This window comes from Panthera leo, chromosome B2, assembly GCF_018350215.1.
Source record: "Panthera leo isolate Ple1 chromosome B2, P.leo_Ple1_pat1.1, whole genome shotgun sequence".
Lineage (NCBI taxonomy): Eukaryota > Metazoa > Chordata > Mammalia > Carnivora > Felidae > Panthera > Panthera leo.
The window spans coordinates 13,398,985-13,412,386 of record NC_056683.1 but is presented as its reverse complement, the minus strand read 5'-3'; the positions used below and the strand labels follow the sequence as shown (position 1 = coordinate 13,412,386).

Genomic DNA, 13,402 nt, shown 5'->3' with positions numbered 1-13,402 from the left:
AGGAGGGAGCGGTGGAGCGGACCGTGTGCGGTGGCCGTTTGGGGGGCCGGCTACGGCCACGCTCGGGAGGAAGGGCTCAGGATCGCGGGGACGGCCCGTGTGGACACCCTCCCTGCTGCACAAATTGGAATTCGAAGCCCTTCCGCACAAACTGGCTTTGTACCCTGTCGGGGTGAAGTCCGCAAGCTTTATTGTCAGCGGTTTGTACAGTCAGGGCCTCACGCGCCGGCGGCGGCAACTGCGTCACGACCAGGAGCCTCGGGGACGGCACCTGCCTCCAGGGCGGGGCGCGCGCACCTACGAGTCGCTGTCGTCGGTGTGCAGGGTGGCGAGGGCCGTGTCCACCTCCACTCCCTCCTCGTCGGACTGGACGACGGGGGACTCTCCGCCGTCGCCAGGGGCCTGCGCGGACGGCGAGGACGGCGGCTCGGCTCGCGACGCGGAGGGCCTGGGAACCTGGAGGGTGACTTCGATCGGCCCGCCGCCCGCTTCGGGCCCTGCAAACACAACAGAGAAGCTGCCACGGGAGTTGTGCTGGAGACACCTCCCCCCTCACCCGGCCCCCCGACGCGCGCGGAACAGAAGGGGCGGGCGGCGTTGGTTCCGGGGGCCGCAGAACCCGGCTGCCTGTCTCCACGAGGGCAGGTGGCGCCAGGGACCCTCCAACCGTCCGGGGTGGCTTCTGAGAGAAACCGCCGGAAGCACAGGCCGCCTTGCTTTGAGGAGCAGCCCAGGAACCTCGGCCATCAGGACATGTCCTGGCGAGTAATTCGGGGAGTTTTTCTCTGGGCGCCGGTCTCACTGATCTTGTAGCAGTTCTCCAAGTTCAGGGAAACTGAAGAAGGTCCTAAACCCCAGTCTGTCTGTCCCTGACTCCGGGAAAGCGCCAGGCACTCTCAGGACTGCCCTGCCCCAGCCCCCCCCCCCCCTCCCCCGACGGCGGGGAGGGGGAGAGCGCTGCCTCGGGGAGAAGGTAGAGGAGACACAAGTGGACAAGAAAACTGGAGGTGGGCTTCGGAGGAAGGGGGCCTAGTAGCACCGGGACCCTGGTCTGAGCCTTTCCCTTTTTGCGCCTGTGGAAGAACAGAAGTGCTTTCTTAGCAAGGATGTGCATATGAGACAGCCCTGCCCCCACCTTGCAGGGCTCGTCCCAGACTTAAATCGGGCGGGGTAGAGGGGGCCTTGGAAAATTTCTACTGGACTTCCATGAATCGCAATTTGGGGAAGGCAGTAAATGGAGATCAAGTGCCCGAAGGGTGGCGACTTAACTCTTAAACTATCCGCCCAAGCTGAGCAAAAGGTCAAGCGACCACCTGTGGAGGAGGGGGGGGGGGGGAAGGGCAGCATGGGGGGGGGGGGGTTGCTGAGGGTGAGCCCCAAGCTCCAGGCCTTACAGCCTGACCCCCAGAGGCCTTTTGAGCCCGAGGAAGAAGGACGACCCGGGTCCGACTGCGCGGTCCCTGGACGAATCTGGGCCGAGCATCACAAGCTGGGAGAGGTTCACCACGGATCAACCAGAGCCCCCCTCCCCGCCGCCGTGAGCCCACAAGTGGCGGCACAAGAGGCAGAACTTAGAGACTGGCCCCGGGCGTCCGGGATCCTCCCTCCGGAGGGAGCTGGCAGACGCGTGACAGACGTCGCGCCAGGCTGTCGCCCCCACCTGCGGCCGGAGACGGCAGAGCGGGGTCTTCGCTGCCGGAGTTCAAGAAGACGTCCAGGGCCTCCTGGTCAGACACGTCCATGAGGTCCATCTGCTCCAGCATGTCGATGTTCACCTCCATGGACGACATGCTGCCCATGGGCTCTGGGAAGAGACGGGCACGAGCAGGAATGACCCTTTTTGCCCTCAGTAACCCTTCAAGTGCATCAGTTGACCACATATGTTCTCCAGGTATGAAATCTCTCCTGCTACTCCAGACTTTCTAAGGCAGAAAACGACACACCCGAGTCGGGCCCTGTGACTCCATCCTAGACCGGTCTTGGCTGCTGTTACATCGGCCCCTTCCGGCTGTTCGTTCACCCCCAGCCCTCGGCCTGCAGGTGCGGAACGCGACCCGTTTCTGCACGAAGCAGCCCGCAGCTGCGGGGAGCAGGGTCCCGAGAGCCACATCCCCACAGCAGGAGGTTCGTTACCTCCCTGCCGACACAGCTTTGCCTTCTGCCTGCAGAGGCCCCCAGACTTTATCGAGCTTCCTGGGGAAGCTGTCACTGCCCTTATGACATCTCTCCGGTCTTTGATCTGAAAAGCAGACAAGCTCTGGGCAGCCACAGGCTGGTGAGCGGGCAGCACGAGCTCTCTGTGGTGAAAGAGAAAAGTAAAACTGGCCCAGGAGCAAAAGGACATCAATACCAGGAGGGGTCCACCAGCCGGGGCCCTGGGGGAGGGCAGCCCCTGGGTCTGGAGCCCATATTCCAGCTACCTCTGTGGTCCAGAAAACAACGAGCCAGTCGACTTGGTCACCCCAGGCATGACCGTCCCTGGCAGAAACAAATTATTTCTGGTTCACCCTGGGTCTCACAGGGATATAAAAACATAAACTCGGCCCAGTCCAGAGTCTACAGCACACGGTGGGAACCCGTCCGTCACTCCCGGCGAAGGTCAGCGGAAAGGAGCTCCGTGTAACACCCTTTACTGAATTCAAATGACTTTACGCATTTTAATGACCTTAAAAATGGAATCAAAAACCAGCCAAACGACTTTCAGATAGGAACATTTTAATCACTGAAATGTAAAACCGTGGGCCGGTATTAAACCGATGGTTAGGGACTAGGGCCAAACAAGTTAGGAAGACTGAATAAGACCGTAGGGCGCAGAAACAGACGGAAAATGCAAACCCGCAGCACCGTCCCAGTCCTGAGACAAGAAGAGATGGTGGGGGACACGGACAAAGAGGCTGATTTTCTCCCAGACTTGCTGGAAGATGTGACGTCCCAGATTTAGGAAGCAAAAATCTATTCCAAGGAAGACAGATGAAAGAAATCCTCTCCTACATCACCTGCAGTGAAGCTGGGGAACGTCAGAGAGAGGGCACGAGAGGGAAGAGAAGGAAGTAATTAGATTGACGGCTTCTCGACAACAATATAAGAAGACAATGGAATAATAAGTTCAAAGAGGTGAGATAGATGCCATTTCTAAAATTATGTAACATTAAATGGCATTTAAGACCGAGCATCAGCTATGAGCGCAGACAGCTCGTCACCACGAACCTACTCTCGCCACAGGCACAGAGTCCAGGAGGTCGGGCCCAGGATGCAGGAGGTGGGTGACTCGGGAGCTCGGAGGGGGGGGGGGGGGGCCGAGAGCCATCGCGGTGTAAGACCCCATTCCGGCAGCAGAGGGGAGGAGCTGACCGTCTTAGGCACAACCTTGTTCAAGGCCAGCGCTAAAATAAGAAAGCATGTAGTTTCTGTTCTTCGCAGGGCGAAGCTTACTGTAGCTGAGGTGACTCCTCTTAAGTAGAGGCATGAAAGCCACGTGGTGTGGACTCGGGTGGGGTGCAGGCCCGGGGCCACTGCCACGCGGAGTCACTGCGCTGCTTCACGCTCGATACCGCGAGGGGTACCAGCGGGGCGGCGTCCCGAAGCTTCTCCAGGCTGACTGGTCAGGGGACACCACCACTGGTCAGTCGTGGGCCCCGTGGGTGCTTGTGTGCGGCTGCCGGGCCACCAGAAGTCAGGCAACCGGCAGGTTTTCTGTTCTGGCCACGGTCTGTCAGCAGGGCCTTTCTGGCGGTTGGCCTTGGTCTGACTGCAGTTTTGTAAGGGACACAGGCTCCCTTTCATTTCCGTCTGTCCCATCCTTTGGAAAAGGGCAGGAGTAGGATTTAAAACCGAAGAGAACGCAAAACCGGATTAAAAAGGCAAGGGAACAGTACCAAGAAAGGTAGTAATGAAGCCGTGTGTCAGTAATCACAGTAAATGTAGGTGAGTCGGATTTTCCAGTTAACAGATCAGAAGACTGAATGAAAGTGATAAAAATCTCGCTATGTCTAGTTTATTGGAGACACTCCCAAAACATAAGGACATTAAGTTAAAAGAAACAAACAAAAGCTTAAGTAGTTAAATAATTAACTCCAAGAAGAAAGCTGACCTAGCAATATTTTTTTAAAGTTTATTTGAGAGAGAAAGAGGGCAAGCAGGGGGAGGGAGAGAGAGAATCCTAAGCAGGCTCAACACTGTCAGGCAGATAAACAGGCCTTGATCTCACCAACTTGAGAGATCGTGACCTCAGCCAAAATCGAGTCGGACACTTAACCGAGCCAGCCAGGTGCCCCTGACATAGCAATATTGATAGGAAACAAAACAGACTTTAAGGGAAAACAAAAATATTGAAATAAAGAGTAGTACTTAGTGATTTAATAAAGTTTCAGTTTGCCTGGAGGACAATTCAAAATTTGTGTGACATAGAATTTGTGGCGATGTTTAAAGAATGGCAGAGTGACAAGGAAGGTCTAACCGATCCATAATCCTGGGAAGAATGGTTTAATACACCTCTTTGATAATAATTAAACTATACAATTCAATAATAGGGAATGCTTAAACAGCCCAACTTATGATCTTGGTGGAACGGGTACACACAGAACCCTATCGTTTAGGATCTTACCCTCAAATGCACAGAAAACATGTAGGAAAACTCTAAGTCTTGAATTAAAAAAAAAAAAATAACCCATTCTCCAACAACCACAATGAAGTTTATGAGAAATCAGGAACAAAAGGTAACTAGAAACAACTTCACGCATTATTTAAAAACACTTCTAAACAGGTCACAAGTCAAATAAGAAATTGTAATGGAAAATCTAAAAAACCCAGGAAGAAACTTACTTGTCAGAACTTGTAGAATTCTGTTAAAAAGTGGTGAACGTTACCCTTGTAAAAAGTTCATAGCTTTGAATGCCTTATGCAGACAAGAATGCTGAAAACCAAGCCCAGTCAAATTAGACCAAAACCAAGGAAAAAAACCAAAAAACAAAACCGCCACCGAAGATGCCCAGCACTAAGGAAGAGAAACTAATGAGATACACGATAGCAACAACAAAGCTAAAAGTTGGGTCTTTAAGAAAACACTTAAAAATGACTGTTCTGTGTAAGACTCATCATGAAGGATGAACAGCACAAATTAGTGATCCGAGAGGGGTGGAAAAGCAAACTTCAACCCAAATACCACAAAGGCTGAGAATGATACTATGGACGTTATGCTGACACATTTGACAACTACAGATCAACCGGACAGATTCCATGGAAAACTTGTTAAAATTGACAAGAAATAGGAAACCTTTGTACCTAGTGGAGAAAAACAGGTGGCAACTCTTCCCACAGAGAAATTACTCGGCCCCCGCAGTGTCTGAGGCTGCTTCTACCCAGCGCTTGGGAAATCAGGGAGGAGGGCTTGCCTACTGCACGTGTGGACTTCCAGCACCACTAAGAGGCTGGTGCTCCCTCGGCACAGAAGCGACACAACCGCAATCAAGGCCTGGACGGGTTTTCGTAGAACTTGCAAATCTGACTGTAACATTTATACAGAAGTACAAAGAGCCAAGAACAGCCAAGGCAACTCTCAAGAAAGAACGCATAAACGTGTTTCGGGGTGTGTAAGAATCGCTCCAGCACACCACACAGCAAGACCTGCTGTAAGACAAGGTTTCTCAGCCTTGTCCACACTGTGGTCCACGCTCTGGACCAGAGCATTCGTCGTTGTAGGGCTGTCCTGTATATTGGCAGGTGCCCGACAGCAGCCCTGCATCTATCCGCTAGATGCAAACAGCACAGCCCTGCCCCCAAGCACAGCAGGCAAAACTCTGGGGACTCCACCAAATGTCCCGAGGGGACGAAACCGCCCCCAGTTGAGAGCCACTGTTTAGTGAAGAATGAAGACAGTAGAGTTTGGGCTCCAGGCTAGACAAACAGAAGAAAGAGACAGAGAAGAGAGCCCAGAAAAGACTCACCGGGTACTGCAGTGGAGACACCCAGAAACAGTGGGGAAAGAGTGCTGGGGTGGAGGCAAAGTTACTGAATTTGGGTCCTTACCTCCCCATACACAGAAAAACGAACTGGTGGTGGACTGAACAGCCAACTATAAAATGGGAAACACTGAAACTTTAAGAATAAAACACAGTAGAATGTTCTTAGGACTTGGAGTTACAGCCAAGCTCTACTTGTGTGCTTATACTTGGAGGGAAGGATTTCCTGAACAAGACACAAAAGGACAAACCATAAGCAATAAAATGGGTAGAGCCGATCACGTTGAAATAAACACACATTTAGCAAAGGCCTCTCTAGAATCCATAAGCCACGGACTGAGTGAAGGTGACTGCCTCAGATGACAATCCGTAAAGGCCAATACCACGAGCATCAGACCCCATAATGGGGGGCGTCTGGGTGGCTCAGTCAGTTAAGCGTCCGACTTCAGCTCGGGTCATGATCTCACAGTCCATGGGTTTGAGCCCTACATCGGGCTCTGTGCTGACAGCTCAGAGCCTGGAGCCTGCTTTGGATTCTGTGTCTTGCTCTCTCTCTGCCCCAACCCCGCTCATGCTCTGTCTCAAAAATAAATAAAAACATTAAAAAATTTTTTTTAAAAAAGGCCCCATAAAGGAAGACAGGCAACCAGGAGGAAAATGGACAATCAAGGATATGCAAATTAAAAACAAGAGGTCATTTCATACTCACAGATTGGCAAAAATTTAAATATCAGGCACTACCCAGTGTTGACAAAGATGAGTGATGGCACATATACACACTGCTAGGGCACCGTAAACCAACGGGGGACTTGGGCAGGTAATCCGACAGAATCTAGTGAAATTACAGATAAGCACGTCAAACGACTCCGTTAATTACTGTCCCAGTGATACACCCTCAAGAAGCGGTTCTCAAAGTGTCCAACTGCCTCAAGAGTTCCTTTACCGGGGAGCTTGTTAGAAATGTGAACACTCAGACCCCACCACAAACCTACTAGATCGGAAACTCTGGGGTGGGACCAGTCTCCATGTGAACAGCCCCCCTGGTGACTGAGGCTTGCTCAAGTTTGAGGCCCACTGCCCCAAAGAAACTCTCATCACATGTACGAAGACATAAGAGAATGTCCTCAACAGTGAGGTTTGGTTTTGTTTATTTTTTAGAGGGGAGGAGAGAGAGAGTCTCAAGCAGGCTCAATGCTCACCATGGAGCCCAACACGGGGCTCGATCCCACATCTTAGGATCACGATCTGAGCCGAAATCAGGAGGTGGACACTAAACCGACCGAGCCACCCCAAATTTCAAAGTTCTAAATAAAACACTCACGGAGAGACAATCACGCAAAGTTAAAACCATAAGCTGGCAATTGTGTTTTGAGAGACTACTGCATTCTAGATTGTCTCTTGGGGGACGCTATATGAATTTTAGTTTAGTTCAGTTTTATCTACTAATTCCATCTCTTCTAACTTTGTTAATTTTGCCACTAGCCCAGACATCACCTCCCTCTCTGTCCTGGGCACTGGGTCCACTGGGGGACTTCCGAGGCCTGAGTAAGAGTGTCTCGCGGCACAGGGCGCAGTCCCCGGCTCCAGAAGATTCGACTTTGCCGAACTGCCAGTTCAGCAGGGACCCACCGGAGCCTGAGATCTAACTGTGGGCACACACACGTACGGAACGGCGTGTCTCCCAGGTGATCTGTCAAGATACCCCAGCACCCAGCAACAAGGAAAACAGGAGTCATGTCGGGTGGAAGACAGAACCCGGGTCAGGGTCGTACCAGGTTACACGTGCCCTGATGGCACTAGGACTGCTGGGCGCGTGGCGGGTGCCAGGTCCCCTCTGCTGCCTGGCAAGCTGGCGTGGCCTCCTCACCTCCTCAAGTGCCCGATGCTCCCAGCTCCGTGGGTTCTCCAGCCTCACCCCAATCCAAGGAGTCACGGGTGTCCCTTTACCCTTTATACTCTGATAATTTGCTGGATAAAACTTTCCATTCCTTTGTCTTAATTAAAAAATGATGCTTTGGAAAGTGAGAAAAAATTCACTGCTATTTCTGATGTAGTGGAATGAGTCCAAAATACCATATTCACTATGGAGATTTTTTACTTTGACGGATTCTCCTACATTAAACATCCCCGCGTTCATCCCTGGAGATGAACAGTCTGTAAGGGGACGTGGGACCTGCCAGGCCGGAAGTCTAAGGGATGGCTCTGAGCAGCATCACCGAGAGATGCCTATTTGTTATCTGAATGTTTTTCCAGCTACGGCTGAAGTAGAAAGCTAAAAAGCCCAAATCTCCAATTTTCTTCTTCAGTGCTTTCAAAATCACACATATTGGCAACATGTGCCTGACTCCCATTTTTTTTTTTTTACCTTAAAAAAAAAGGAGCCTAAGACTTCTTGGAAACTTGAAGAATGTTATTTTTTAAGTGTCCCAAATGTGAGAATTCAATTCCTTAATACTTCATTGATGTCTGTCCAACAAGAGTTGGCCGGGCACCCACCGCGCCAGCTGGAGGGTCCCCGTGTGCCAGGCTCTCGGTCACCACAAGGAGGCACTTCGAACCTCCCTGCACCGGGTTCACCTCCGTGTGTGCTCCCATGTCTCCCCACGAGCACGGGCCTACCTAAGAGGCACTTCCACTTGGCCTTTCTTCCTCTGGGCCTAAAGACGTGCCGAGTGCTCGCAGGTGCTCCGGAAACATCCAGGGAACCAAGCTGGACGTGCAGGGTTAACCTCAGCACTGATAGTCTCTGACTGTTCCCTTCGCTGGCCGACCTCCTCCCACCTCCTGGGTGCAGCGGCTCCTTGTCCTTAGATCTCCAGTATGTTTCCCAGGAGGTGCGTGGCTGGTACGGCCTCGATGTCTGTGTCCCCCAAACTCGCATGTAGAAGTCCTGACCCCCAGTGTCATCGCAGCGTCTGGGGGTGGGGCCCCTGGGAGGCTAACAGGTGGAGATGGGGTGGGGAGGGCGGGGCCCCCGACACACCAGAGAGGGTCTCACGGCCGTGCAGGGTACAGTGACCTCACCCCTGCCCGTGACGAGACGCGAATCCCTGCAGCGAACGGGCTACTCCCTCCATAACCGGCACCAAACCCTGCAGGCCACGAACAGCACGCATATTCTGAGGCGATCTGTCCGGCTTTTCTAGACGCAGACAGACTGTAGAGGAGGGCATACAAAAGGGACACAGCCGGCTCCGTGGAGACCGGATGTCCTCCTTCAAATCTGACCCGCCCTGAGGAAAGAAGCCTTATCCACACGGTGCATCCTGTGGTGCTCTCCCAGGCGTGTTGCCATGCTACTTTTGATGTGTTCTGCCTCCATTATTCTCCTTCCTCGGTTTTTATTTCCTTAACCTCTCTCCTGGGGGCGGACACCGGATTCAAAGACAGGGAAGGAACAGAGTGAGGGGAACAGAGAGGAGCTGGGGGGTGTGTGAGGGGCAGGGTATCGGAACAAAGACCGGGGCCAGGCTGGCCAGGGGAGAGAATGGAGGACGCAGGGCTGGGGAGCGGAAGGGCTCAGGGGTGCGGAGGGGCAGGTGAGCAGAGGGGCCCTGGACGGTTGCCCGCGTGCCGTGCAACCAAGCTGCTCGTGCTCCTCCTAGAGGCTGGATGAGGGACCCCGTACCGGGCTTCGCCCCTGCTGTTTGTTCTTGGGAACTCTCGGAGACGCGAACATTTATGAATCTGGATGTTCATCTCAGAACCGTGTATAAAGATAAAGAATCTGTTCAACTAGGGGTCTGGTTAAATGTTAACTGCGGACATCCTGACGACGCAGACGCAGCTTTGAAAATATACCCTTTTAAAGAACTGTTAATAACACAGGGAAAGATCCCTGTACAGTATTTAGATAGACACAAAGCCAGATGTGTGAATGGTTTGATACCAATTATGTACAGACTCACTCACACACACACACACACGAAAGAACCACCCTAAAATAGTGACGGAGATTTTACTGTGCTGTAGAATTATGGGTGATGTTTCTTTGGTTTTTACCTTTAAAAACAAAAACAAAAACAAAGCCTGCTCCATGTTTTCTAAGTATCTCCAGCTGAAGCCTAGACCTGCAGGAAGAGGTAGAGACAAGGACGAGACGAATACCGCATGGCAGAGCCACTTTGGGTTTTGGGGACTAAGGCCAGACCAGACTTCCGGGGACTGTGCCCCACACCCCGCCTGGGGGGCGCGGCGAGACACGGTCTCCGGGCTCCCGGGGAGGGTCCCCGCCGCCAGCGGCCCTCTGCCCAACTTGCCTCGCCTCTCCGCTATCTGCAGGTAGCCCGTGGACAGGTACTGTTCCATGTCCTGCTGGAACGCCTCCTCAAAAAACTTCTGCCGCTCCTTCAGCTTCGTCTGCTGGGTGTGCTCCATTTCCAGGACCTTCTGGGTGTGCTCTGCATCGAGTTCAGCTACGGAAACAGAACACTCGGGGTCAGGGCCTGAAGAGGGACGGAGACAGGAAATGGGAGTAAGTACGCACTCACCTCCACCCTCCAAGCTGAGAGGGTCGCGTCTGCTTGTCACACCCCGGCTGGTGCCCCGACTGCCATGGAGGTGCCCCCCCGCCCCGCCCACCCTCCACGGCACTTCTTCCCCTGACCTGGCGGGCCAGCCCCCCGGCCCCCCGTGCCTCTCCCTGCGCCATGACCTCCCACCACGTGTCCACTGTTTGCCGATCAGCGGTTCATCAGCCAAGACCAGCCTCTTGGCTAACACTTCACCTGACTCCAGCGGACCCCGCTATCCCGCCCTGGGGCACCCCCTGCGACCAGACTGGTGACGCTGACTCGTACATTACATGCAGTACAGGGGGCCAAGACTCGGACTTCCTGGCGGACAGCGACGCCTCATCACCCGGCTCGGAGCCGGGCACGGCAGGCGTTCAGTAAGTGGAAGGGCAAGGATGCAGCCGTCGTGCTGGATCAGAAAAGCGAGGTCCCGGCTCTGCTGTTCACTAACGGGCAACCCGGCTGAGTCAGTCAGCCTTCCTGAGCCTCACATCACCCGGCTGAATCTGGGATAGAGATACTAACCCAATCCTGACGTGCGCCTTCAGTGAAATAACGGTGAAAGAACTTTCTGATTAGTGTCAGCAGCGACCCTTCGAGTTCGGGCCGAGTCAGCAATACCAGGCCATCACCCTGAGCCTCGTCATGCCAGGAAGAGCCCCCAATTTGCCATCCCGTGACCACTTCCTAGCGCTCTAACCTTCCTCAATGCGCCCGTGGGGAACGCAAGAATGAAATCTGGGTCAGGCATTTACCATTATTCACCTCGTTCACGGACCCAGGGTTATTTTCACATTTGCTCTGAACTCCGGAGTCCTCTGTACGTCCCACGGGGGGCAGAGTTCTCAGGCGGCCTCCGAGATGCCCTGCTCCTGGTGCACACACCCTGCACGACGCCCTCCCCGACTATCAGCAGGACTGGCTCTCCTGCCAGGAGCAGGCTATGCCCCGGGGCAGAGCTGACTTTAAGAGAGAGGGGTCACCCGGGCAAGCCTGACCTGATCGGGCTCTTAAAGGCGCCTGCGTGCACTTTCCCTGGAGAGAGAGACGTGAAGCGTGAGAGAGGGACGTGACACAAGGAACATTCTCCGGTGCTGGCTCTGAGGATGCGGGGCCCACAAGGCGAGGAACGCAGGTGGCGGCCAGACACGGAGAGCAGCTCCCGGCTGAAAGCAGGGGCCTTAACTACAGCTGCGGGGAGCTGGAACCCCGCCAACAACCTGAATGAACTCGGACGGGGGCTCTTCTCCCGAGTCCCAGAAAGGAACGTGGCCTGGTCGACGCCCTGACGTCGGCCCGCGAGGCACCGGCCTTGACTTCTGCCCTACAGGCGGCGGGTAAGCTCCTACCTTTGCGCCGTTTTACACACTAAGTGTGCACTGGCCTCTCGCGCAGCAGTACGGAGACCCTCCAGACAAGCCGCCTTGGCTCCAGCCCCTGCCCAAGTGCGACTGGCCCAAGAATCAAACGATGACTCCTTGAGTTCGTTCCCCTAAACAAACGTCTCGCAGCGCCTACCTCGTGCAGACACTATGCTAGGCTGAGCGTGGCAGAACAGAACGTTTCAGCTACCTTACTGTCGTGCAAGAAACGGGGGGCCTGAAACGCCAAAGATAATTTCACTGCAGACGTTATTCCCCACCGTTTACCTCTGGGGAGTGTCACACCTTTGGGGCGTCAGAACTCATTTAACTCAATAAAAAAAGATCCGATTAAAACACGGACAGAGAACCTGAGCAAACGTTTTTCCAAAGAAGACAGACAAATGACCAACGGGTGCGTCATCACTCATCACCAGGAAAATGCAAATCGAAGCCACAACGAGACATCACCTCACACCTGTCGGAACGGTCCCCACTGAGAAGACACGAGACGACAGGTGTCGGCGAGGACGTGGAGAAAGGGGAACCCTCGTGCACCGCTGGTGGGAATGCAAGCTGGTGCAGCCAACCGTGGACGACGGCGTGGAGGCTCCTGAAAAAATTAAAACTGGAGCCACCCTATGATCCAGGGCTCTCACTTCTCGGGTATATATCCGGACAAAATGCAACCGCGTATCGAAAAGGTATCTGCACACAGCATTAGTCACCATAGCTAACACCTCAGTGCCAACAAACGCGTGGGTGTGGGGTGTGCGTGTGTACAGACACATACAATGGGATACTACTCACTCCTAAGGAAGAAGGAAATCCTGCCGTTCGTGACAACAGGGACAGGCCTTGACGGCGTTAAGCTAAGGGAGACACGCCAGACAGAGAAAGACAAATACTGTCCTACCACTTAGGTGTGGAATCTGAAAAAGCCAAACTCCCAGAACAGAGAGTAGAATGGTTATCGGAGCTGGGGGTCGGGGGACAGGGAGAGGGGGAATGGGGGTCAAAGGGTACAAACTTGTAGTTGGAAGAGACCTAACGTAAAACATGGTGGTTAGAGTCCACAGTACTATATTACGTTCTTCAAAGCTGCTAAGAAACTAGATCCTAAATGTTCTCACAAGAAAGAAATGGTAACTTCGTGAGGTGATGGGGGTGTCCGCTAATTTTACAGTGGTAATCACACTTGCACCAAATCAACACGTACCCCTCAAACTTACACAATGTTGTATGTCAATTACGCAGCACTAAAACATCCTTGGGGTGTTACCAAGTGATTTTTAACAACAAGAAATACACAGAACTCAGAGTGAACGGTGGTCTATGAGGCCCAGCGTAGGCATTCCGCTACCCGTCCCCCACCAATACCCACCACCACATTTCACACGTGCTGAGAACAACATAATCTCGTATGCGTGACCGACCTTAAAAACTCGATGATGGAGAATATTTTTAATCCCAAGTCAGTTGCAGTCTCCAGTACTTAGAATATTCTGGGCATTCGTCTTGTATTCTAACCTACATACACGCAAGGAAGACACACGCACGTTAACCGGCC

At 53.2% G+C, this 13,402-nt stretch overlaps 1 protein-coding gene across 7 annotated transcripts in view; it reads right to left on the bottom strand.

Annotated features, from left to right (window-relative positions):
• Positions 1–173: 173 nt before the first annotated feature.
• DTNBP1 (dystrobrevin binding protein 1) overlaps positions 174–13,402 on the bottom strand; it is a 132,306-nt gene continuing 119,077 nt past the window's right edge. For 4 of the 7 annotated variants that reach the window (XM_042937852.1, XM_042937855.1, XM_042937854.1 and 1 more), the window contains 3 exons: positions 10,217–10,402; positions 1,661–1,804; positions 174–517 (listed from right to left, as the gene is read on the bottom strand). In XM_042937852.1, the coding sequence (XP_042793786.1) occupies positions 219–517; positions 1,661–1,804; positions 10,217–10,402 (629 nt within the window). In that variant the 3' untranslated portion in view covers positions 174–218. Of the gene's footprint in view, positions 518–1,660; positions 1,805–9,345; positions 10,028–10,216; positions 10,403–13,402 lie in introns of those variants that run through there. The other 3 variants (XM_042937853.1, XM_042937858.1, XM_042937856.1) reach the window with 3 other exon arrangements.